The following is a 26,272-nucleotide window of genomic DNA, read 5'->3' as shown; positions in this document are numbered from 1 at the left end:
CTAATGAGACTAATCCCTCAGTGCTGCAATTCCACTGACTCCAGTGTTCGCCTTCTCCATTTCTGGTTCCAAGAAAATAAGGAAGTTCCAAGAAACCTTCCGAACTAAACATGCCGTGAGACAGTGGAAGTGTCGGTAGCTCAAATAATCCAGTGCATTCTGTGTGAGTGTGTGTTTGCATGGGCACGTGCATGTAAAAAGCATAAAACATTAATTTATAACAGGGGTAGGCAACCTATGGCACAGGTGCCAAAGGCGGCACACGAGCTGATTTTCAGTGGCACTCTCACTGCCCTGGTCCTGGCCACCAGTCCGGGAGCTCTGCATTTTAATTTAATTTTAAATGAAGCTTCTTAAAAATTTTAAAAACCTTATTTACTTTACAAACAACAGTAGTTTAGTTCTATATTATAGACTTATAGAAAGAGACCTTCTAAAAACATTAACATGTACGACTGGCCCGCGAAACCTTAAATCAGAGTGAATAAATGAAGATTCGGCACAGCACTTCTGAAAGGTTGCCGACCCCTGATTTATAACATCTTTCTTAACGCCTTTAAATATCAGGTGGCACATTAACTATATCAAGTGGACTGTTCGATGCAATGACTGGTTTTATGCATTGCCCAGGACATATTTTTAGAATTATTTAAATTATTTAGCTCATCTCGTTGAACATAAAGGTGTTTATTTCATTCTTGTGATGTGTGTTGGTAGCTCAAATAATTAAGTTAGTGTGTGTGTGTGTGTGTGTGTGTGTGTGTGTGTGTGTGAGAGAGAGAGAGAGAGAGAGAGAGAGAGAGGGTGGGAGGCACAACACATTAATTTAGTAATGCTGAAAATGTTCCCTTCTCCCTCCAGAACTGCCTTGGAAGCACCGTCTCTTTGTACATTAATCTGTTCCTGTGTCTGTAGGAGGAAAATATTGTTTCTATTTAAAAAAACCCATTTATTTAAAAGGACTGACACCGAATGGCCACACGATGGAGCCACAACATCAGGAACGCAAAGCACCAGGCTCCTGATTCCCACATTGATGGTGAGGAGGGATTGAACTCAGCTCCCCTCTGTTAACAGACACACTTGTCTCACTCTCTGAGGCCAAACACAAGTTTAAATGAATTTCCAGGGCTGATGAAAGGGGCCTTGGGGATCGATCTCACGTGTAGCAAACACGGTGTTTGTCGGTGTAAGTAGCACAGGGGCTGGACAGAGAATGGAGACCGACCCTGCGCTGCCTGGTAGCAAAGCCAGGCTTCCCAGCTGCAATCGGACATCTGCAGTGCTGGTGTAAGTAGCCCAGCCTGGCCCTTTTGGGGGGTTTGTGCCTGGCACGGGGCTGCTGGTAGAAGTGCTGATGCCACGAATGACTGTGGCACGATGCCCTGCCCGCACACCCTACGGCAGGGTCATTCTACCCCCAGCCCAGTCAGATGCAAGAACAGGAGTCAGTTTCACCTGCTTTTTTTCAGGCTGTGATCTGTGGGCACCCTGCTCTGTGCGGGGGATCCCGGTAGCCCAGACTCAGGGCTGGAACAGGCCCCTGGTTTAGGCGGCGGCCACAGGGTTTCCAACGCTCTACAGACGGGAACACCAGCATTTATACAGCAAATATGGCAGGTGACCAGCTGGGCTTAACAGCGAAATCTTCCGTGAGCTTAAACTCAAAAAAGAAGCTGACAAGAAGTGGAAACGTGGTCAGATGACCAGGGAGGAGTATAAAAATATTGCTCCAGCATGCAGGGGTGTCATCAGGAAGGCCAAAGCACAACTGGAGTTGCAGCTAGCAAGGGAAAATTCAATAAGGACGAATCCCAAGTACTTCACTTGTGAAGGAACAAGCAGTCGCACACGTACAAAATGGGAAATGGCTGCCTAGGAAGGAGAACTGCGGAAAGGGATCTGGGGGTCACAGTGGATCACAAACTAAATATGAGTCAACAGAGTTACACTGTTGCAAAAAGTAAGTATCATTCTGGGCTGTATTAGCAGGAGTGTTGTAAGCAAGACACGAGGAGTAATTCCTCCGCTCTACTCTGTAGTGGTTAGGCCTCGACTGGAGCAGCGTGTCCAGTTCTGGGGGCCACATTTCAGGAAAGAGACCCCACTATTTGTGGGGGAAAGGAGCCAATCAAATGGGAGCTCTGGGGAGCTCACAATCAGGAGTCCCACCCCCACCCCGCTCAGAGCAGCCAGGAAACACCAGGGTGAGGGGACAAAGAGAGAGAGACCTTCACCCCACCCAGCAGATCCATCACCCCCCTACTAGCCACTGATGGACACAGGAGACGGAGCCCCCAGCAGGGTGCAGGGAGAGCTCCCTGGTAGGAAGCCCAACACCCTCCCCATTGTGAGGGGCTGGATATGGGGGGAGAGGCACCTCCCCTCCGTCTGACTGCTGGGTTCCCCCTTCATCTCTCAGAGCAGCTGCTGGTTAGTTGGGGCAGGCTCCAGCACCGGGAGCCTGGTCAGTTTTCCAGCCCCGTCAAGGTGGGTTGTTTCCTGTACCACAGATTAGGGTATTTCCACCTCCAGACCCCATGGGTCTGTTCCTAGAATCTAGGCCACTTATTAAACTAGTCCTGGCAGGTTTGCCAGACACCGTCCTCCTCCTTTTCTCCACCCTGTGAGTTTCCTGCCCCGCTCCAACCTCCTGTCCTTCTCCCTCCAGCAGGAACCCATAAGCAACCCCCAATGATCCCTACCTGAACTGGCTCCTCTGCAGCCATTTCTCTCCCCTGTCCCATGGGAGGCTGGGAGGAGCTGGAGGGAGATGCGGACGTCATTCTGCAGCCTGGCAGGGCGAGAAGGGCAGTGGTGGAGGTTTCAGAACAGACTTTAGTTCATTTCACATCCCGATTCCCCCAGGCCCTTTCCCTGCAGACAGACACCCCAGATTCTGCCATGCTGGGAACATGCTCCATCCCTTTATTGCCATGTAGACCTGGCCCCTCCTGCCAGGCGAAGCTCACAGAGACATTTTTAAGCCTCTTCAGTAGCAAGGACTCTGAATAGAAAGCTAGAAGAGAGCAGAACCCAAGGAGGGAGGCTTTTTTAACAGGAGAATGGAAGGGCCTTTGGTAAACAATTTCCATGCCCTGTCACTAGCAAATAATGGCCACCATGGATCCACCCCAGAGGTGGCTGCATCTTAGCGCAGGGGGAAGCAGCCCCTGATGGAGACCCTTTGTCAGGGGGTTTGGGAAACTTCTGGCCCCGCGCTGCACTCAAAGCGACCCCCTCACCCCGTGTTGGCTGGAGCAGAGAAAAGGGTCCAGCCAACTCTCCTGCTACCAGCCGGGACCCACTGATCCCCCAAACAGGGGGAGGCCTCTGGCCGTGATGTGTATTAAATATGTGGCTGGTCCCTTTCATCTGCCAACAGAGATAGGGGTGGAAACAAATGATTCTCAAAGGAGAGGGGGGAAATGAGCATTGGGCAGTTTAACCCCCTGCAACCTCCAGGATGGAGAATAACTCAGGGCAACCAGTGCCCTCCAAAAAGGAGACGTTGCTGGGATTTAGGAACCTAGGAAACCCCCCTTGCACTGGGCCTCACAACTGAGAATACCAAATTCAGGACAAACGGCTGAGCAATGGGGCAGACACACTCCAAAGCCGGTGGGTTATTCGTCTCTAAGCGATACCAAAGCAGCCACACTAGTAAACTTCTGGCTCGGCAGCCAGAAATGCAGCCCCCTTAGGCATGCCAGCCCTGGAGTCAACACCCCGACGCTAGGTTATTGCAGACCAGTTTCACCAACCGAAGGGGTTCCTCCGAACCCAAAGGGCCAGCCAGTACCCAGGCCAATGGGGAACTCAGAGCTTATCCGGTAATCATGGGCTTGCCAGGGCTTTGTGATCTGTGGCTGGCTAGGCACTGGGGGGACAGGATTTCCCCTGCGCTGGGTGGGGGGGAACGCAGGAAAGGGGCTGGGAGCCTCTCCCCCCCTTCACCCTCCCGCTGTCTGGCCAGCCCTTCCCCCGGTCCCGCCCACACTGAAGATGACCAGGCAGCAAGTGTGAAAAATCGGGCCGGGGGTGGGGGGTAATCGGAGCCTCTATAAGAAAAAGACCCAAAATCGGGACTGTCCCTATACAATCGGGCATCTGGTCCCCCTGCGCCCCGCTGGGGGCTCTCCCCAGCTGGATGGGCTCCCGCCGGTGCTGCCAGGAGGGAGGGACCAGGGCGGGGGCTGGTCCCTGCCCCTGTCCCAGCCAGCCCGGGGCGGGGTTTGCAGCCACAGGAAGGGGCTGGAGCAGCTGGGGGCGGGAGGAAGGAGCAGGAGGAATCGGACGCGGGGAACAAAGCCGGAGACCGGACCCGGGGCAGCCCCCGGGCGTGGGAAAATACACGGAGCCGCCGCCCCCGGCGTGGGAAAATACACGGAGCCGGTGCGATCCGGGGGCCCGGGCGTGGGAAAATACACGGAGCCGCCACCCCCGAGCGTGGGAAAATACACGGAGCCGGTGCGATCCGGGCGTGGGAAAATACACGGAGCCGCCGCCCCCCGGCGTGGGAAAATACACGGAGCCGGTGCGATCCGGGGGCCCGCGCCGAGCACTTGCTGCTCCCCACCCCTGTGCTGGGGGGAGCCCGGCATTAACCCCTCCCTGCCCGGAGGGGGGGGCTTGCTCCGGCTGGGACCAGCCCCTGAGCCAGAGGCTGCAGGTAAGCGAGGGAGACCTGGGGGCGGGGGGTTGTAGCTTCTCTCCATAGTGATCTGTAATCCGCTCCCCTCCCCGGGTTCCCCCCCCTTTTCTCGCTAATTCTCCGAATGGCCATTGAAAATCAGGTCAGATGTGGGGGGGGGGGAATTCTCCACCCATTTATCTGCAGCGATTTGTCCTTGTTGTCCTGAGTCATCCCCCCCCCGCAAGGGGTCGGGGCTTAGTGGGGGGGCCCTGAGACCCGGCTGCCTGTGCGGTGGGGAGGGGGGCCCTTCATGGAAGGGGCACTGGGGGGGGAGAGGAGCCAGGGCCCCCCATGTGCCCGGCCCCAGGTTACCCGGAACCACCTGGCTCCATCCTCTCCGCTGTGAAAGCCCAATGCCCCCCCTCCCTGCTGCCACGTGACTGTCCGGCAAAAAAAAAAGGGGGGGCCTGGCTTCCTGTTGTGTATGGACCATGGCTGTGTAACGCCCCAATGCTTCCCCACTTCCCCTCCCGTCCCTGACTGTCAGTGCAAAGTCCCTGCAGAGCCTGTCTCCTGTTAGCAAAAATTGAGCTTTTGCTCCATTTTCTCCTCATTTCTAAAATACCGATCGTCCTGCTTTCAACTACCTGACGGGGGGTTCCACAGAGGATGGATCTAGACTGTTCTCAGTGGTAGCAGATGACAGAACAAGGAGCAATGGTCTCAAGTTACAGTGGGGGAGGTCCAGGTTGGATATTAGGAAACACTATTTCACTAGGAGGGTGGTGAAGCACTGGAATGGGTTCCCTAGGGAGGTGGTGGAATCTCCTTCCTTAGAGGGTTTTAAGGTCAGACTTGACAAAGCCCTGGCTGGGATGATTTAGTTGGGGTTGGTCCTGCTTTGAGCAGGGGGTTGGACTAGATACCTCCTGAGGTCCCTTCCAATTAGGGTGACCAGACAGCAAATGTGAAAAATCAGGACAGGGGGTGGGGGGTAATAGGAGCCTATATAAGAAAAAGACCCCAAAATCGGGACATCTGGTCACCCTACTTCCAACCCTGATATTCTGTGATTCTATGCTTGAAAATCTCCCCCCGTTTTCTCTCTAGCGATCCAGGTCTGATCCATTATCCCTGAGATGTCCCATCTAATTATCGGATACTCACATCAAAGCTCAAATGTTGCCCTTTGATCCGATTCTTGACTATCGAGTGAGATAAAATCATTGCAAGTTTTGCCTCTGTTCTCTCAACTTCGCAAAACATTGATATGAAATCAGTTCACATTTCCCCCTGTATCAACTATTGTTTCAAAATTCCTCCTATGTTTCCACTTTCCTGAAATCGGTGACCAAGGATCTCAGATTCCTTATATTTGCCTCCTTTTTTATTACTCACTAAACACCGATGTCAAATTTCAGATCTTACCATGTCCCATGGAATGATGGAAGATTGATTTGAAAAAGGCCTCTCCAGTGTGCAGGGTTGTTTTTAATGGCAGCCTGTTCTCTGTTTTGGAGGGAACCTCTTGCCCTGAGTCATTTTTCATACTAGATGTTGTAGGGGGATCACACTCATTGGCTCATCCAGCCTGATACCCTCTCCCTGAGAAACAGCCCAGGAAACTGTAACCCTTCCCCCACCCACTGCGCATGGACCCTTATCATGTGGGAATATTCCCCCTGCAACCCCGCCCCAGAGCAGTTTGTGAGCTGAAGCAGGAGCGTAGCCTGTCCCGTTTATTTTCATTGTCAATGCAGATTCTAATATTCCTTCCACCAGGCCAGAATATGCACCATGGCAGAGATCCCTGCCTCCCCCTTCCTGCTGTGAGAAAAGTTGTAGGTTACTGATGGGGAAACTGAGGCACAAAGTGAGTAAGGGACCTGCAGAAAGTCCCACAGGCTGCGTCGGAGCTGCAAGGGAACACAGACCCTTAGAAATGCCTTAACCACCTCACTGTGTCTCCTCCCAGATGTGTCCCCTCTAGGGCTGGGTAAGCAGTCCCTGCTCAGTCACTATCCCTGACCATAGAACCCAGGAGTCCTGGCTCCCAGCCTCCACCCCCCGCCCCATTCTAACCTATTAAATCCCACTCCTTTCACCAAGCAGCAAATTCAAGAATTAAGATGATATTTAAAAATAGGCTTGAAAGGATTGGATTTTTAATCAGTCAACATTGGCAAACGTTGATTCCACTGTACACACACAAATGAAAAACCCATTTTGATTAGAATAATCTAAAGTCACAGAGAGGCAAAGTAAGGGGGAAAATGCTGTTTGAGACCGTCTTAAATTGCTTTAACGATATTTACTTTTGTACATTGGTTGATGGTTCGTATCTGAGCAGTTATAAAGCTGTAACTTGAATCTCACCATCTGTCATTGAATAACTGCCCGGCCCCAACCCAAATTCCCCACAACTGTGAAAATTTAAATCCATAAAATTGGAAAGGCTTCAGTAAACATCGATCTCTATCAAAATGATTTAAAAGAAATCAAATTCTGCCAACTTTACTTAAAAGCAATCCCAACATGCTAGGAAATCAAAATACCCACATAAGGCACCTCAACCACCTTAACTCTGCTCTGTAGTGACACCAGGCCACATAAGGCACCTCAACCACCTTAACTCTGCCCTGTAGTGACACCAGGCCATAGCTGCAGTGTTAGGACCAAAGCATTTTAACAAGGGGGCTCCCACATTCGATTAAAGTGATCGGCCTTTCCCCTCAGGGTGCCACCTGCACTGGGTTGTTCCTTTTAGTGTTAATTCCCTGAAGTGAGCCGACACATAAAATTCTGTCTGATCTAAAGTGTCCCTTTCAGATTTCAGGCGCGGGTCTATTATTTTGCACGTAGGGCCAGACCCTGGGAGAGACGGAGCTTTGGCTTCATTTAAACTTGGGGTTGGAAGCAGCTTCCACAATTTGGCCCCTAATATTTAGATTTTCCCCTGTCCTGTTTAAAAAGTCCTGGGCAGGGGAGAGGGGCCGGTGCTCGCTGCAGGGTCTGCAGCTGAGTCCCACAAATCCTTATAGCCCAGCAGAGGGATGGCAGGGATTGGTGGGTCTCGGGGGATTTACTCATAAACATGTCAATGTCATAATGAATTGTCAGCTGACGACGCTGACTAGCCAGCCGGCCCAGCCGGAGTGGGGGGAGCGGAGGATTACCCTCCTTTGGCTGGCCAGCACAGCGCTCCGTGGTTGGCTGGTTGCACACTTCACGGGGTAAATCCCGGGTCCCTGGGCTGTGCCGGTGAAATGCCGGGATGGGGAGGCGAGTTCCCGCCCCGCTTCCCAGGTGTGGGACCCCAGCACAACCCCCACCCTCCTCACCCTGTCTCCCCGGGCTGCTGTGAGAGGAACGCAGCGCCCCCTCGCACAGCCTGGGGCGGACGGGAAATGCCGTTTCCTTGTGGGGGGGTTGAAAAATGTTCGGCCTGGAGCTCTGTCGCCCCTTCGTGGCCGGTCCATGTCCAGGCACGGCCGTGATCTGCCGTGGGGCGATGCCGTGGAGGGGTCTGGGAGGGTATGTGCCTATTTATTTCTCCTGCCTCTGCCCGTTTCTCTCTCCTTTCCCGTGTGTGCCTGGCACGCCCAGAGACGGGCTGGGGAGGGGCGATTCGTGCCCTTAAAATACACACTGCTGCTCGCTCCACTGGGGTCTGCCGCGGCTCCATTGCTCGCTTCCCCTCCGCTGGTTTTTCCAGTTCTCCAATGCCGCTTTAAAGTCCCCTCGCGTTTGGGGTGCTCGCCCGCCCATTTTATCTGCAGCGATTTGTCCGGGCGCAGGTGGGAAATTTGTTTTTTTTGCCCCTGAGTCATTCCCCAAATGGGATGCGAGTTAGTGGTTGCTGCTTGGGAGAGCGACGGCTGCCTCTGGGGGGGGGGGGGGGGAGGCTTCGCGCGCCAAGCACAGGGGCGGACGGGGGAGGGGAGGGGAGAGGGGGGGGGAGCCCCCATCCCCCCCCCCAGCCCCAGGTAACCTAAGTCCCACCTGCTGTCCCCCCTTCCCCCCAATGGCCCAGCTCTGTTCTCTTCCAATACCAACTGCCTGTTGTCTCCTGCTGCCAGGGAACCTCCCAGCTCCATTCCTGTTCCTTTGCCTCTGAACGTTGCCTTGCCCTGGGCTTTGCTGCTGGTGTGCATGGCAGGTAGGGGTGGGGAGCCGTCCCTTTCTGGGTATTTACTGAACATTCATCTAGTCCCTGACACCTTCATTCATGCAGCGGTAAGGTCGCCCAGCAGTGTGTTGGGCCCTGCCAGAGTGTCGAGTTCAGCAAAAGTCAAACCTCCAACACCTAGGAAATAGAGAGCTAATGTGCCTGCCAATGCAACCTTAACTCTGCCCCCTGGAGTTGGCAACAGCCACTGGGTGGTATCTCCCTGCACTTGCTGTGTTAGGTGTAGCTGCGCTGAACAGTCGAGGGGTTAGTTGGTATCATAATCGGAGATACACCAATCTCCTAGAACTGGAAGGGACCTTGAAAGGTCATCGAGTCCAGCCCCCTGCCTTCACTAGCAGGACCAATTTTTGCCCCAGATCCCTAAGTGGCCCCCTCAAGGATTGAACTCACAACCCTGGAGTTAGCAGGCCAGTGCTCAAACCACTGAGCTATCCCTCCAGTTCTGGAGGGTAGAGTTGTGATGTGATGAAATCTGGGCATTAATGTGAGGAGTGACTGTGATATGAGGAGAGCTGGGTTTGGGTGTCCCTCCCCCATGGGTATGATCAAAGGAAAGAGGCGTATGTGCACCTTGAGGTGCCAGTCTGCATCGTGTCAGTAGCAAGCCACAGGGGTCTGCTTGCCGTGGGGATTGTCAGCAGCGAGGTGGGATGGGAGCACCGTCTGCGTGCTCAGCGATGGGCCCGGGACAGAGGAACGTTAGCTGGAAATCTTCTGGGGAAGGGTGGAAGGGCCGCACACGGGGGCGAAGGCGTCGTTACATTTCCCGAGGCTACGTCTGCCCCGGAGGCGCTACAGAGGCACAGCTGCACCCGTGCTTCTAGTGCAGACGCTGGAAGCTGGCGGGAGAGAGCTTTCCCATCGATTTATTAACTCCAGCCCCCACGCTCAGCAGGAGCGGTGGTGGTGGGAGAAGCTCTCCTGCCCAATTGCATCATCTACGCTAGTGCTTGGGTCAGTTTAACTTATGTCACTCAGGGGGTGGCTTATTCACACCTCTGAGCAACACAAGTTACACCCAAGTCATTTCCAGTGTGGACATGGTCCAGGAGTGAGATGGTTTCTGGCGGGCAGGCTGAGTGTTTCAGTGTAGAACGAATGTCAGTCCCTCTTGTCGGCCTAAAACCCAATTCTGTCTCAGCAAAGGCCACGGGGTTGTGCTGCAGTTGTCATGGGCCCGGTTATCTGAGTGATATGCACCATCTGCAACAGCACAGTGGAAGTGTGGGAGTCATCAGCCATCATAAAATATCAGGGTTGGAAGCGACCTCAGGAGGTTTCTAGTCCAACCCCCTGCTCAAAGCAGGACCAACCCCAACTAAATCATCCCAGCCAGGGCTTTGTCAACCCACCATCTCCCTAGGGAACCCATTCCAGTGCTTCACCACCCTCCTAGGGAAATAGTGTTTCCCAATATCCAACCTAAACCTCCCCCTCTGCAACTTGAGACCATTGCTCCTTGTTCTGTCATCTGCCACCACTGAGAACAGCCGAGCTCCATCCTCCTTGGAACCCCCCTTTCAGGTAGTTGAAAGCAGCTATCAAATCCCCCCTCGCTCTTCTCTTCTGCAGACTAAACAATCCCAGTTCCCTCAGCCTCTCCTCATCAGTCATGTGCTCCAGCCCCCTAAGCATTTTTGTTGCCCTCCACTGGACTCTCTCCAATTTTTCCACATCCTTCTTGTAGTGTGGGGCCCAAAACTGGACACGTCTCCAGATGAGGCCTCACCAGTGCTGAATAGAGGGGAATGATCACATCCCTCGATCTGCTGGCAATGCCCCTACTTATACAGCCCAAAATGCCATTAGCCTTCTTGGCAACAAGGGCCCATTGCTGACTCATATCCAGCTTCTCGTCCACCGTAACCCCTAGGTCCTTTTCTGCAGAACTGCTGCCCAGCCATCCGGTCCCTAGTCTGTAGCAGTGCATGGGATTCTTCCGTCCTACGTGCGGGACTCTGCACTTGTCCTTGTTGAACCTCATCAGCCGGGCCGGCTCCAGGCACCAGCACCCCAAGCAGGTGCTTGGGGCGGCAATCTGCAAGGGGCGGCCGTCCGCGTGTTTTTGCCCCCAAGCAGCGCGCCGGATTGCCACCGTGGAGGGCGGGGGAAGTCCGTGCGCCGTTAGGGCGGCAGGCGTGTTTCCCCGGCGGCAGCTTCTATGTTCAGCTGTCTGCGGCAAAACCGGTAGCACCGGCCCTGGCGTCCAGCCGTGGCAGCCGCAGAGCCCAGCACAATACCCCTGCCGTAGCCAGCTGCAAGGGCCCAGCCCAGTGAGGTCTGAGGCCAGGTTCAGAGCCGGCCCCAGCGGGCCGAGCAGGGCCCGTGGAGACAGGAGCGCGGACACGCCACATGCACCAGCGCTGGGCCGCAGCTCAGTCGGGAGAGTGCCGGGGTCCCGTGTAACTCAGGCAGCGCCTGGGGGCGGCCGGCTGGGGCCGACCCATGGCAGCCTCACAGAGTAACGGGTCAGCCGGCCCGGGTGCGGCTGGAGGGAGAGGTGTCCCCTTAGGTGGCCTGGGCCTGACGGAGGGAGGGGCAGGGGACACGTGTTACCCCCGTGTAGCTCCCCCCGGGGGTGGGGTACCACTCCCGCCCCGCTCCAGGCCGGCCCTTCCTGAAGCCGGAACGTTCCCCCCACGGCCGGGCGCACCGGTCGGGTGAGTTGCAACAGCACCGAGAGGGTGGGGTTCGGGGTTTGCGAGAGTTTGTCGCAGGGAGCTCGAGCTCGGTCCTGGCAGGTCAGTGGCATGCGTGGGAATCTGCGTGTCACCCCGCTAAGCGCCCCAGCCGGCCTGGGAGAGCGGGGACGCGCGGGTGGCAGGAGCAGGTCAGGCCCGAGGGGAAAGCAGGGTTGTGCGCATACCACCCTAACAGCACACGGACCGTCCGCGGCGGCAATTCGGCGCGCTGCTTTGGTCAGTGAAAACAGTAGAGCTGGCCCTGAGCATCGGGTTTCTTTTGGCCCAGTCCTCTAATTTGTCTAGGTCCCTCTGTATCCTACCCCTACCCTCCAGCGTATCTACCACTCCTCCCAGTTTAGTGTCATCTGCAAACTTGCTGAGGGTGCAGTCCACGCCGTCCTCCAGATCATTAATAAAGAACAAAACTGGCCCCAGGACCAGCGTTAGGGGTGCACGGGTGTGTACCTTAATTCAGTATTTCCTGGTTATTACAAGTTTGAGTTCTGCTGAACTGGAAGGACACAAGATACTTCTGGGAAACCTTAACGCTGTGTTGACAAAGGTGTTTTTCCCCCCAGACAATTTCCAGGGGTTTGGGGTTGGTTTTTTTGACTAGAACTAGAAATGTTTGCTGTAGGAGATGGTGTTACTTCAGGCCGTTGTAATTGTAAGCATAGAGAGGTGAAGTGTCTTGCCCTAGGTCACGCAGCAGACCAGTAGCAGAGCCAGGAATTGTCCCAATCCATCCGTCTTTCCCCTGGGACTCGCAGTCTTAGCTGTTTCTCCCATCGTCCCTACATATTGTTACTGTGCAGTGGAGATGATGATGGTGTTTCGAAATGCTTGCAGTGTCTGTTTGCTAACGGGACCGGTGGGAGACATTTCAGGCATGCTCTGTGGCCCAAAACTCTTGACAGCTTTATGACATCGTGTCATGACCGGGCCGGGGGTGGTCAGTCCTAGTGGCTGGAGCAGGATTTGGGAGCCGGGAAGTGGGGTCAGTGGTCAGAGCCGAAGTCAGGAATCAGGAGGGTCAGAGCTGGAGTTGGGAAGCGAAACCGGGACCAAGGCAGGACCAAGGCACAGGAGCGCCTGATGCGTTGTGGTTACAGTAACTCTCCGTATACAAGAGGAGACGGGCGCGCCGCTATCTTCCCCCCCACCCCTCCCTCCAACACGTCTAGCTCCTGTCCACGCCCGGCACCGGAGAAGCCATGAGCACGTGAGAAGATAATACCTGCTCGCTCCTGCCTTGTGCAGCTCCGTACGCAGAGCCCAGGCAGGAGCTTACTGGAGGGCCGCACGCTACCTAACTATTCATTTCCTGGATTTCGGAGGATTGAATTTGTTACCTTCCGTCCACCCCCCCACCCCCATCCCCAGTCTCAGCTCCCACGGGGCCAAGGAGAGGGGATCACACTCCTGCAGATGGACAGAGCCTCCTTGACATCGGGGAAGAGAGGCGGCAGCGGGAGCCGCTCTCACTGTCCCAAGAAGGGCAGAGTACCCAGATCCCAGGACAGGGAGGCGGCAGGGAGAGGGACTCACCCCCCCTGCCGAGGTGCAGGGCCTCCCCGAGATCCGAGCGCCCACAGCTGAAGTCAGAAGTCCAGAATCGGGGCTGAGGGTCAGAACTGAGTTACCTGGAGCGAAACAAAAACCAAGGCAAGGCTGGAAGCCAGCAGGTGCAGAAGCTGTCACCGCCATGGGGAACGGTGTGGGAAGAGAACTGACTCTGCTGCGGGTCCTGCTTGCTGACCGTACCCACCCTCGGCAGCCTTAGGGCCAAATTTCTCCGGGTACTTCTGGTGGAGCTCTCACAAGGATGTTCTCAGCTGGTTTCCCAGGTCACTCGGCCAGATCAAAGCCTTCCCAGCCCACCAGAAATGGGGGCTTTCCCCTAACTCACCGAGAGTCTCCTCCTATCGGCAGAATCTTATGGGTGGCGGCGATGGGCTGGAGCAGTTTGGGGTTCCCAGTCTTGGGCTGCAAAAGTGAGATGTGAAAGATGAGATGGATCTTTGAGAGCTTGAGCAGCTGTAACGTGACGGCTCCTGGAGTCACTAATATTGAAGGGGGCCAGGACTGGATCGTCCAGTTTGGCCGATGGGTGGCTTGATCTAAAGGTCTGGGCAGAGAGCTGCAGCTTGTCCCCTACGGACAGATTGGGGGCAGCACCCATGCTGCTTATAGGCTTGTTTAGTGAACCGGAAGTGTCCCTCGAGCTCCTGATGTGGCGGGAGGCTATATCTGCGGTGGCTGGTATTGGGTAGCTCACGGGCGAGTCTGGGGGGTAGCCATCGTTTGCAAAGAATGGGCTATGTTGGATCAAGGCATGGCTTGCATTTCAGTGTAGGACAGGAGGGAAAAGCCGGTCATTCCCGGTGGTAGCTCAGAAAGAAGCAAAGATACTTTTTGATTCGTTTGGCTATTCGCCTGCGAGTGAAAGATGGATTAGGACTAGCTAGAGCCGAGCCATCTCCCCTGCGGTAGGAATGGTACGACACAGGATGAAGCGCACCACGGTTGTTAGCAGGTGGATGACAACCAGGATTACCGAGTGTCCTTGGGACCACGGCAGCTCTGCAGCGAAGTCCATTGAGATAGTCGATCAAAACTGTGGATTCCTGGGCAGAGGTTGGAGGAGATCTAGGGGCTTCAATCCTCAGTTCTTGGTATGGGCGTGCAGGTCGCAGGATTGCAGATCATCTTAGATGTAAGCTCAGAGGCCTGGCCACCAGAAGCTCATTGAGACCAGATTCCAAGTCTTTAGCTGGCCAAAAGTGAATCGTGACAGTGTTTCATAGAATCATAGAATCTCAGGGTTGGAAGGGACCTCAGGAGGTATCTAGTCCAACTCCCTGCTCAAAGCAGGACCAATCCCAACTAAATCATCCCAGCCAGGGCTTTGTCAAGCCTGACCTTAAAAACCTCTAAGGAAGGAGATTCCACTACCTCCCTAGGTAACCCATTCCAGTTCCTCACCACCCTACTAGTGAAAAAGTTTTTCCTAATATCCAACCTAAACCTCCCCCTCTGCAACTTGAGACCATTACTCCTTGTTCTGTCATCTGCCACCACTGAGAACAGTCTAGATCCATCCTCTTTGGAACCCCCTTCAGGTAGTTGAAAGCAGCTATCAAATCCCCCCTCATTCTTCTCTTCTGCAGGCTAAACAATCCCAGGTCCCTCAGCCTCTCCTCATAAGTCATGTGCTCTAGCCCCCTAATCATTTTTGTTGCCCTCCGCTGGACTCTCTCCAATTTTTCCACATCTTTCTTGTAGTGCGGGGCCCAAAACTGGACACAGTACTCCAAATGAGGCCTCACCAGTGCTGAGTAGAGGGGAATGATCACATCCCTCGATCTGCTAGAAATGCCCCTACTTATACAACCCAAAATGCCATTAGCCTTCTTGGCAACAAGGGCACACTGTTGACTCATATTCAGCTTTTCGTCCACCATAACCCCTAGGTCCTCTTCTGCAAAACTGCTGCCCAGCCATTCGGTCCCTAGTCTGTAGCAGTGCATGGGATTCTTCCGTCCTAAGTGCAGGACTCTGCACTTCTCCTTGTTGAACCTCATCAGGTTTCTTTTGGCCCAATCCTCTAATTTGTCTAGGTCCCTCTGTATCCTATCCCTACCCTCCAGCGTATCAACCACTCCTCCCAGTTTAGTGTCATCTGCAAACTTGCTAAGGGTGCAGTCCAAACCATCCTCCAGATCGTTAAGAAAGATATTGAACAAAACCGGCCCCAGCACTGACCCTTGGGGCACTCCACTTGATACCAGCTGCCAACTAGACATGGAACCATTGATCACACACCATTGATCAATACCTTAAGCTTAGGTTGTCCCTCTGGAACGTAAAGACAACCTTGCAATGGGGAAACCATTCTGTAGTTTCAGAGTAGCAGCCGTGTTAGTCTGTATTCGCAAAAAGAACAGGAGTACTTGTGGCACCTTAAAGACTAACAAATTTATTTTAGCATGAGCTTTCGTGAGCTGCAGCTCACGTCTTCGGATGCATAGAATGGAACACACAGACAGAAGATATTTATACATACAGAGAACATGAAAAGGTGGAAGTATGCATACCAACAAGCAGAGTCTAATCAATTGAGATGAGCTATCGTCAGCAGGAGGAAAAAAAACTTTTTGAAGTGATAATAAAGATGGCCCATAGAAGGTGTGAGGAGAACTTAACATAGGGAAATAGATTCAATTGGTGTAATGCCCCAACCATTCCCAGTCTGTGTTTAGGCCACAGTTAATAGTATCTAGTTTGCATATTAATTCAAGTTCAGCAGTTTCTCTTTGGAGTCTGTTTTTGAAGGTTTTTTGTTGCAAAATTGCCACCTTCAAGTCTGTCACTGAGTGGTTAGAGAGGTTGACGTGTTCTCCCACTGGTTTTTGAATGTTATGATTCCTGATGTCAGATTTGTGTCCATTTATTCTTTTGCGTAGAGACTGTCCGGTTTGGCCAATGTACATGGCAGAGGGGCATTGCTGGCACATGATGGCATATATCACGTTGGTAGATGTGCAGGTATACGAGCCCCTGATGGTGTGTCTGATGTGATTAGGTCCTATGATGGTGTCACTTGAATGGATATGTGGACAGAGCTGGCATCGGGCTTTGCTGCAAGGATAGGTTCCTGGGTTAGTGTTTATGTTGTATGGTGTGCGGTTGCTGGTGAGTATTTGCTTCAGGTTGGGAGGCTGTCTATAAGCGAGGACTGGCCTGTCTCCCAAGATCTGTGAGAGTGAGGGATCATCTTTAAGGATAGGTTGTAAATCTTTGATGATGCGCTGGAGAGGTTTTAGTTGAAACTCTGGTTCACGTTGGGTTGGGTACCTGCATCATTCAGGGTCTGGGTTGGGCATGGGTCATCGGGGATCAGGTAGTGGATGGAAGACGTCACACAGCTGACAGTAATGCTGTTGACAGAGTTGGATGCCTTGAGCATGGTAATGGAGCACTCTTCCTCAAGTGCGAGAGCCTCAACTTTGCAGAACAGGGCATCTGCTTTCCCGTTTCTCATTCCCGGGTGAGAGATTACAACAAAATGTAAGTGAGAACCAAAGTGGGATCCACTGGTCCCTCTCCTTCAAATTCATGTATCAGTCCCTAGATATTCCAAGTTCTTATGGGTCATCATGACTTGGACTAGGAATTGGGGTCCTTCTAGGAGGTGGCACCACTCCTTGATACCTTTTACGATAGTATCTCCTTCCTCAAATATTGTAATTGTTCTCTGTGGCGCTTAGCTTCCAAGATTAAAAAGCACAGAGTGGATTTGGTTGTGCATGTTGAGATAATACTGCACCAATGGCAAAGTTCGAGGCATTGTTCTTGATATAAATGGGATCTGAGTGAATCAGGATAAGTGATGAGGTGAATGCGCTCTTGTCAGTCATTCAAGGGCTGACTGATTCTCTGTGGACCAGGCAAAATTGGGTCCCCTTTTTCTCGGTGAAACCAGGCTAGAGAATCTTTTAATAAATTGCCTGTAGAAATTGGCAAACCCCAGGAATTGTTGCTCCCCTGTACACCCCACTCGGATACTGCCAGTCTTATGTGGGTCCATGGTGAGCCCCTCAGGTGTGACCATCTAGCCCAGGAATTTCACTGTCTCCTTATTGAACTTGCATTTCTCAAGCTTTGAGTAGAGGTGGTTGGTCTAGGCGCAGACTCTCCCAAGACTGCAAACTTGCTCAGGAGTCGGAGCCCAGGGTCAGAACCTGGTTATCTGGAGTGGGGTAAGCCTGGGAACAAGCAGGTGCAGGCGCTATCACAGCTTTGAGCAGCTGCTGCACTGCTGTTGCTGCCGGACATAGGAGTTGGTCTGCTGACTCTTCCAATCAATCACACAGTATAGCCAATTAGGCAATTTATTACACACCAGCTGCACTCATTAGGTTGCACAGAAACTGGTTCTGCTGTAGGCCCTGCTTTCAGACTCACTGCTTGCAGGCCCTGGTTCCTGACAATCATTTGTTTTTTTATAGAACAGAACTATTTACTGAAAAATGTTGCCTCTTCTGCATTATTATTGATACTTCTACCATTTCCATTTAGTAATGTACCAATACCATGGTTAGGATTTGGTTTGTTCTAGTACAATTTTAAAAAAATCTCCTTTATATCATCCTTAACTCTGCTGGCCCTAGAGTTCGCCTTGTGTCCCTTTGCTTCCCTTTTCAGTTTTCTACAATTCCAGGCTTCTGACTTATATTCTTTCCTATTGACTTCCCCTTTCTTTTATTTGTTATATATTTGTTTCTTTATTTTGAGGGAGTTCGGATTCCTTCCAGGGGGCAGTAGCAGGACCCTGCTGGGGGCTCCGTCTACTGTATCAATCTCTGGTTAGTAGATGTGTGATAAATGTGAAGACTGTGGCTCCCTCTGTCCTCTGGGTGGGATGAGGGGCTCTCTTTCTCACCCTATCCTGATGCATCCTAGCTACTCTGAAAAGCATGGGGGTGGGACTCTGCTACCATGCCACTCCAAGAACTTCTGTTTTACCGGCCCTGCTCTCCCATAAATAGTGCGGTTGTGACTGGGGCAGCTGGTACTGACTGGGGAATTATTCTCTTGCAGGGGCCGGTGACCTTCGAGGAGGTGGCTGTGTATTTCACCAGGGGAGAGGGGGCTCTGCTGGACCCCGCTCAGAGAGCCCTCTACAGGGATGTCATGCAGGAGAACTACGAGAATGTGACCTCGCTGGGTAAGGATTCCCGTCCCATCAGTTATTAATCATTGTGGGGGCTTGCTTTTATATGTTTTCTCATCATATATTTTTTGGCAGGTTTCTATTACCCCCCCCCCTTTTTTTTTGCCTTATGTCCTGCCCAGGTATCATTTTTGGATATGTGAAATTTTTTTTGGTGCTATCGGCCATTTTGGAAAAAAAAATACCATTTTTACATTTTATTTAATTTATCCTTTCTGGATTTATGAAACCTGAATGGTAACTTTCCTACCTCTTCCTCATTTTAAGAGGCAATTCCAAATAAAGTCCAGTAAATAGATGTACTATGTCGTGCATGGATTGTGTGGCGGTCAGATGAGCCTGTCTGTTGATAGGAGAATGTATAAGGTGCCGTTCGGGAGTGGGTGGGGGAAGAAGATGCCAGTAGGTGGGGAGGGCTGAGCTGTGTAGGGAAGGGGACGGTGTGTGGAGGGGATTAGAGCTAAGGCCTGGTCCACACCTGAAACGTAGGTTGACCTAGCTATGTTACTGAGGGGTGTGGAGAAAAAAAATCACATCCCTGAGAGACATAGTTAAGCCAACCTAAGCCCTGGTGTAGACACTGCCAGGTCGATGGAAGTATTCTTCTGTCAACCTAACAGGGCAGAGCTCCGACCGTGTCCCCGTGGGTCCCGCGCTTCCAGGCGGTTTCGCTAGCCTCAGTGGCTCACTGCGACCCTCCCCATAGCCCTTCTCTCTCTGGGGCCGGGGTTACAGTCTGCTGAGCCCTTTTCATCACAGGTCAGCAAGGAGGTTGGGGAGAGAACTCCCACCGTCTCTGTGGGGGCTTATTTCAAGGTTTCCGGCGTAGGGCTTCATGAGCCATGGGAGTAAGGGGTAGGCTGGGTCTCCCAGGATCACGATGGGCCTTTCAACATCCCCCAGTGGAGTATTCTGGTCTGGAAAGAAAGTCCCTGCTTGCAGCTTGCTATTCAGGCCAATGGTTCAGAAGATGCACGTGTCATGCGCCTTCCCTGACCACCCTGCGCTGATATCAGTGAAACAACCCCGGTGATCCACAGGCACCTACAATACCACACAGAAGAAGCCCTTTCTATCGATGGGGCCAAAATTGGGATACGGGTGCCATCTGTCACCCCCAAAGAGCTAAGGAATCCCATTCCCGCAAAGCCATGCACTATTTCGTGCCCATTTCCCAGAGTCACAGTCCGTCGTAGCAGGATGCAATTAATGGCCTCGCACACTTGCGTGAACGTGACCCCCCCACCGTCAACTTCCCAACTCCAAACGGATTCGTGACCAACCTGTAGCAGTCTGGAGTTGCCAACTTCCACACAGTAATTGCCACGTGCTTCTCCACCGACAGAGCAGCTCTCATTTTGGTGGCCTTGCAGCGCTGGGCAGGGGCGAGCTCCGCTCACAGTTCCAGGAAGTTGGCTTTGTGCATCCCAAAGTTTTTCAGCTGCTGCTTGTCACCCCAGACCTCCATAACCATATGATCCCACCACTCAGTGTTTGTTTCCCAAGCCCAGTAGCAACGGTCCACCCTGTGCAGCTGCTCCACGAATGCCAAAGGTAATCTGGGACTGTTTCTTTCTGTGGCACACAGCAGGGCAGGCTCCTTGGATTCCTCTTCAGATTTGCAGCTGATGAAATACTGTATGATTAGCCACATTGTGTAACCATGGCACCAGGGTACGAGGAATGTGCCTGGCGGGCGATAAAACTTGCTGAGTGCCTTTGTCACTGAACCGTGCTTGTGATTGTCTTTTTTATAAGTAACACTGAGGTTTGCTGAATTAACATGCTGCATTATTTACTAATGACACTCAAGTTTTAAGGACAGAAGCCGGGAGCACCCTGAACACCATTACTAAGGCAATGCCATTTTAGCCACACACACACACACACACACACACACACACACACACACACACACACACACACACACACACACACACACACACGTTTTTCCCCTAAGCCCTGTGACCCTGCCACCTTTGCTGAAATCTTACGTTCCTTGCACCGACAATACGCTCCATCCCTGCTTTCTAGTGATGTCATTGCAAGTAGGGAAACTTCTGGGGACTGAAAGGGTCTCACTTCACTCACTCGCCGTCTGCAGTGACCACAATCTGTCTTCCCTGCAGGTGCCTGGGATCTATGAGTCAGTCCCTCCTGGAGTCGCATGGTCTGGTTCTTTTTCACATTCTCCTTTCCCAGAAGAATCAGAGTCTGTTGTGCCTAAATTATTGTATTTAATTCACTGGAGTTATCCACACGCTGAGGGAAATTCATACTCCCTTCCATTGCATCTGACTTACTAGCGTCCTTATTTCCTCAAAATGTGCGTTCCTGACATATAATGCCCCTGACATACTGCATTCTGGGACCTCTGCGCTGAACCCCACCGGCCAATGCTCTCCCGTTCCAGCTCTCCTACGGCTCTCTGTCTCTGCTCCTCTCTCTGCCAGAAAGAAGCATGTCTCAGGGGACTTACCCGCTGTCTGGAGTCTTCACTGTCTGGGACGTGGAATTACCTTTGCTGTGTTTTTGGAGCCTGTCTGACGAGTGTCGGGCTCTGTGTGCTCACAGGCGAGATGGGGATGGTGAAATCCCCCAAAAGCAGAGCACCCAGCACCTTTGAGCAGCCTGGGAGTTGGGCCTGGTTACTGGCTGGGGTTAAAATAATAGAACTTTTTTTTTTTCTGACAAGTGTCCCATGAATTCAACTGATGTCCCTTGTTTTCTTCCCCTGAGCAGGGCTTCCCGTTTCCAAATCTGATGTGATCTCCCGGCTGGAGAAAGGGGAGGAGCCCTGGGTCCCAGACCTCCAGGAATCAGAGGAACAAGAGATCCTGAGAGGTGCCTGCCCAGGTGAGGAATCATTAAACGAACTCAGAAGCTGTCAGTGCCTGAAGGAAGGAGCTGGGATTTCCTACAAAGACCTCGTGAGCTCTCTCAGTTCAGGATTTTCCCCAGCATGTGTCATATCCTCAGGGCAGATGTTGCTTATGGCTTCCTGCCCATCCTGACTGGCACCTGGCAGTAGCTCCTTCCCTGACCTGAGTGTTTGGATAGGATGTGGAAACAAAATTTCTCTCTTATGGGGAAAAAAGTTTATGTAATTCAGTTCCTGATTTTTCCCCATCTCTCCAGCACTTACTTTGGTTTCCTCTCCCATTTTCCATTCCTGTTTGTGGTGTCTCTCTGTGTCCCAGCAGGTGATGGGATGGTGGGTCAGAATCTTCAGCAGAAGGATGATGTGCAACCGGAACCACACCGGATATTATTGCTAAGATCCAAAGGGAATGTGTGTGGAAGTCTTGAGCAAGGAAAATCGTATGAGAGTCAGCACAGGCCAGAGAGCCAGCCAGGGGAGAAAGAGGGTAAATCCATTAACTGTCAGACAACTCACAAAGGCCTCAGAGGAACCACAGAACAGCACACAAACCTCACAGAAGAGGGAAAAACCTCATGCACTGAGTGTGGGAAAAACTTCCGAGGACGCTCAGGCCTTAGTAATCATAAGAGAATCCACACGGGAGAGAGACCCTATGAATGCAGCGAGTGCGGGAAAACCTTCACTCAGAGTTCTCACCTCATTAGACATGAGAGAATCCACACTCGGGAGAGACCCTACGAATGCTGTGAGTGCGGGAAAAGCTTCACTCGGCATTCAGACCTTATCACGCATCAGAGAATCCACACGGGGGAGCGGCCCTACGTATGCTGTGAGTGCGGGAAAAGCTTTGCTCAGCGCTCAGCCCTGACTAAACATCAGAGGCTCCACACAGGGGAGCGGCCCTACGAATGCAGCGAGTGTGGGAAAAGCTACACTCGGAGCTCAGACCTCATTACACATCAAAGAATCCACACGGGGGAGAGACCCTATGAATGCAGCGAGTGTGGGAAAACCTTCACTTGGCGTTCAGCCCTTACGACGCATCAGAGTATCCACACAGGGGAGAGACCCTATGAATGCAGTGAGTGTGGGGAAACCTTTGCTCAGCGCTCAGCCCATATCAGACATCAGAAAATCCATGCAGGGGAGAGGCCCTATGAATGCAGCGAGTGTAGGAAAAGCTTCGCTGAGAGCTCACACCTCATTACGCATCAGCGAATCCATACGGGAGAGAAGCCCTACGAATGTGGCGAGTGCAGAAAAAGATTCAGTCAGAGTTCATACCTTACTAAACACCAGAGAATCCACACAGGCGAGCGCCCCTATGAATGCAGCGAGTGCGGGAAACGCTTCACTGACCACTCTAGCCTTACTAAACATCAGCGAATCCACACCGGGGAGCGTCCCTATGGATGCGGCGAGTGCGGGAAAACCTTCACTGAGAGCTCGCACCTTATTACGCACCAGAGAATCCACACGGGAGGACGATGCTATGAATGCGCCGAGTGCGGGAAAAGCTTCACAGAGCACTCAACCCTTATGAAACATCAGAGAATCCACACGAGAGAGAAATGCCATCAGTGCATTGAGTGCGGGAAAACCTTCTCTCAACGCTCACACCTTATGAATCATGGGAGAATCCACACAGGGGAGAGACCCTATGAATGCAGCGAGTGTGGGAAAACCTTCACGTGGCGCGCAGCCCTTAGACATCAGAGAATCCACAGCGGGGAGAGACCCTATGAATGCAGCGAGTGCGGGAGACGCTTCACCGAGAGCTCACAACTTGTTAGGCATCAGAAAGTCCACAAAGGAGATGATAAACCATAAAAAACGTATGTAGGGCTGTAAGTTTCTGTAAAACTCCATAGTCCTATGACTCATGGGAATGTGTCCCCCTCCTGCCAGGAATGTCAGTCAGCTCAAGGTGTGGGAAATAAGGGTGGTCTCAACTAGCTATATCAGCGTAAAAATCTACCTAGGCCTCATCCCCAGTAGGATTTTCCATGGAGTTAGGTAGCTCGTGTTAGCTGTCCTGATGTAAAAACACAACTAATCTTACAATAATAACATTGCTCTTGTCTAATGTCCCGGTTCTCTAGCACGTTTCCTTATGACCCGACCCAGTCTCCATTTCCTAGTCAAACCTGGAGCATTACATTTATACTCTGTCTCCCACGGCAAAGTGACTGTTAGAGCCACAGCGTTCACCCTTTGGAACAGATCGTCTCATTCCCAGTTGCTCACACGTTGAAGTTGGGTGTGCTGAAGGTGTTTTGTATCATTTTCCACATTTAAATATAACCAGGAGCAGAAGCAGGGTGGGAAAGGTGTGGTTTCAGCCTGTGTGGCACCTGAAGGTGATGGGTGATTTGCAGGGATTCCATCCTGTTGCAGTGTTGCCTTTATCGTCTTCACATTCTGCCCGTCTACTTCCCAAAATGTCACTCGATGCAGCGTCCTCAGCTCTCAGAGGCTAAATATGCTAAGAAAGGATAAGTCTAAATAAGTCTAGAAAGGAGCTGTGATGCTGTCTATCAGGTCGCCAAAAGGTATTGTACTGTGATCAGGCCAATTCACTTCTGTGTTGGTACATTTCAGAGGAAATGAAATATAATTGTTCTCACATATCCATAAACCTGTTGATTGCTATAACCTTACGTTATCTATGTCCCTATTCTTAATTAACCCTAGATCAAAAGCCTGTGTTGAGAATTTATTTGACGTGTAAACGTCATTTCAACCAATGAACGATTGCTTGGAAAGCTCAAATGAATGCGTAAGGGTACAATTCTTGCAGCGGGATTGGAGCCGTGGAGCAGTAAATGAAGAAGCAGGCGGACTTCAAAGCATGGGCCATTGTGTTTGACACTCGGCAATCTGCAAATTTTGCCCTGGTCTACACTACACAGTTACATCGTCATAAGGCAGCTTATGCCAGTGTACACACTACAGCCTTGCTCCCACCAACATAAGGGCCCTACCACCTCCACGAGGAGCACAGGGTTTATGTCAGTGTAGTTAGGGTGATGCAGTATCAGTGTAGACACTGCGTTACTTACAGCGGCTGCTGGCTTACCTCCACCGCCGCCATGACATTGCTAAGAAGGCCCGGCTCCGCTCCAAGCCAGGCTGACACTCAGGCTCCCAATTTGAGCTGCCACTTGGACTCCCTACTGGGAACCCTGCGCCCCCTCCTTCCCCGGGCTCTCAGTTCCCCACCGGGAGCACAGCAGCTGACTGGACTGTGGGTGCAGATCTCCCCGTAGAAGTGCTCCGGGTAAGGACGTGCAGCACTGACAGACAGACATAAGCCACCTAGGTCAACTTAAAAATTGTAGTGAGTCTGTTTAGTCAACAAAGGAAGAGGCCATGCTGTGATGAGAGCACTTGCTAGATTGATTTCCACAGAAAGCAACTATAAGACTGAACCCTGGGAATGATCCCATCTCTCTGAGCTGTTTGGACACTCCCTGGGAAGCATTACAGATGCAAGACAGAGCTTCCCCAGAATTGTTTTGGGTATCACTGGAGACTTGTGGACACTGGGAGATAACTACATCTCTGCTATCAGTTTGGACTTACAAACTTGGTCTCCCCTGTTCATGTATTTTACCTGTTCTAACCTCGAACTCTCATTCCTTAGCCAATAAGTCTTGAGTTAGTTTACAAGAAGAGAAATTGGCTGCAGCATGGTCGCTGCTGTGAGACTGAGAGTATCCATTGAGCTGGGGTATGTGACTGGCCCTTTGGGGCTGGAAGCATCAGGGGCTGCACTGGCACCACTCTGAGTGAAGTTCAGACAGGACCCGTGTGTAGCGTGACATCCCTCAGTGTACACGCTTTAGGGCCAACCTCCTCGGCTCCAGCACCTCCGTGGGTCTGGCCTCAGAGTGTTTCATGCCTGATTCTTGCTGTGAGCTCCCTGCAGTGAGGTCACCTGGGGGACCATGCACCCCATCTTTGCAGTCAGTGACACTTAGCCAGCATTGTAAAACAGAAGGGTTATTAGTCGTCTGGAACACAGCGTAGAACGGATCTTGTAAGCACGGAAAGCAGCACAGGAAGCAGGACATTACCTCCATCCTTGGTCTCTTTTCCGGCCAAACCGGTCGCCTGGCCTCCGCCTCTCTCTTTGTTCTCCAACTCCTTCAGCTGGCTCCTCGGGTATGATGGGCTCCGGCTACCAGTTGCCAGGATACAGAGCGTCCAGCGGGCTCAGGCAGTTAGATAGCACTCACACCCGCCCTTCAGCGCAATGATCACACGCCCATGTTCCACCACCTAGATACTTGTGCAACACAGAGTGGAAACTGAGGCACACACAGTATTCTTGCATGTCACAGAGCAAGACCCTCCCCACATCACCCTGGGGGTTGGGGCCAGGGCGTAGTAGCCCCACACTTAAGTCTGTATGGCTGCCCTTTGCCTTGGGGGCTGTGTAGCCCAATGGTGTAGACCATAGGGCTCCCCTGGGCTGCAGGGAAGTGCAGCCCAATGGCCAGAGTCAAGGAAGGTTTGGTGGGCTGCCTACTCAAAGCGTAGGGGGACCCAAGCCCTCCCTGCTCCCCTGGGTCCCAGCCCAGGGTCCTGACGGTGGCAAATCTGCCCGAAACACGCTGACATAGCAGCAACACGGGCTAGTCCCTCCCTGGGCTCCCACCTACTGTAACTCCTGTCGTCGAAGTCTGGGTGTTGTTGGAATCCGCAGGCCCCTTGGGCAGTGCTGTTCCTGGCAACTGCAATCTCCCTGGGGTACCCGGGCACCTGTCTGGGTCTTGGCACCTCCTGCTCCTGGAGGTCCAGCTACTCCTCGACTGGAGCCAGCGGGGTGCATCCTCCCAACTGAGCTGGGCGGCTGCCTTTTATACTGCAGCAGCTGTTGGAGCATGCCCAGTAGGGACATGGGGGGGGGCGTGGCTTCCACTGCCAAGAGTGCTGCCTTAACCCCTTCGCCTCCAATGCAGGGCAAGTACACCCGGTCACAATGCAAAACATTACGAAAGGTCCCACTTCGTCACAAGGGGCAACCTAAGGTGCGGCTCTCTGGCTTCAATAACGTTTCATTACAAATTCCAGTTTGTCTGGGTGGTAGAGAAGGGGGCTGGAGAGCCTCGGGGGCTGTGGCCCCATGGTAAGA

The 26,272-nt window shown here is 52.5% G+C and overlaps 2 protein-coding genes across 3 annotated transcripts in view; one reads left to right on the top strand and one right to left on the bottom strand.

The window, feature by feature from the left end:
• Window positions 1-26,272, bottom strand: part of LOC120381414 (zinc finger protein 850-like) — a 376,174-nt gene that overhangs the window by 149,314 nt on the left and 200,588 nt on the right. The window lies entirely within an intron of this gene.
• Window positions 20,969-25,107, top strand: LOC120381433 (zinc finger protein OZF-like). 2 transcript variants are annotated; one of them, XM_039499631.1, is made up of 2 exons: window positions 20,969-21,104; window positions 21,452-25,106. In XM_039499631.1, the coding sequence occupies exon 2, from the start codon at window positions 21,460-21,462 to the stop codon at window positions 22,960-22,962; it is 1,503 nt and encodes a 500-aa protein (XP_039355565.1). In that variant the 5' UTR covers window positions 20,969-21,104; window positions 21,452-21,459; the 3' UTR covers window positions 22,963-25,106. The 2 variants fall into 2 exon arrangements, with proteins under 2 accessions (XP_039355565.1, XP_039355564.1); XM_039499630.1 differs by having other exon boundaries at window positions 21,020-21,104; window positions 21,449-25,107.

The sequence above is a fragment of the Mauremys reevesii genome, linkage group 14 (genome assembly GCF_016161935.1).
Source record: "Mauremys reevesii isolate NIE-2019 linkage group 14, ASM1616193v1, whole genome shotgun sequence".
Lineage (NCBI taxonomy): Eukaryota > Metazoa > Chordata > Testudines > Geoemydidae > Mauremys > Mauremys reevesii.
Note: the sequence above shows the minus strand (reverse complement) of the source record. Positions and strands in the feature narration are given on the sequence as shown.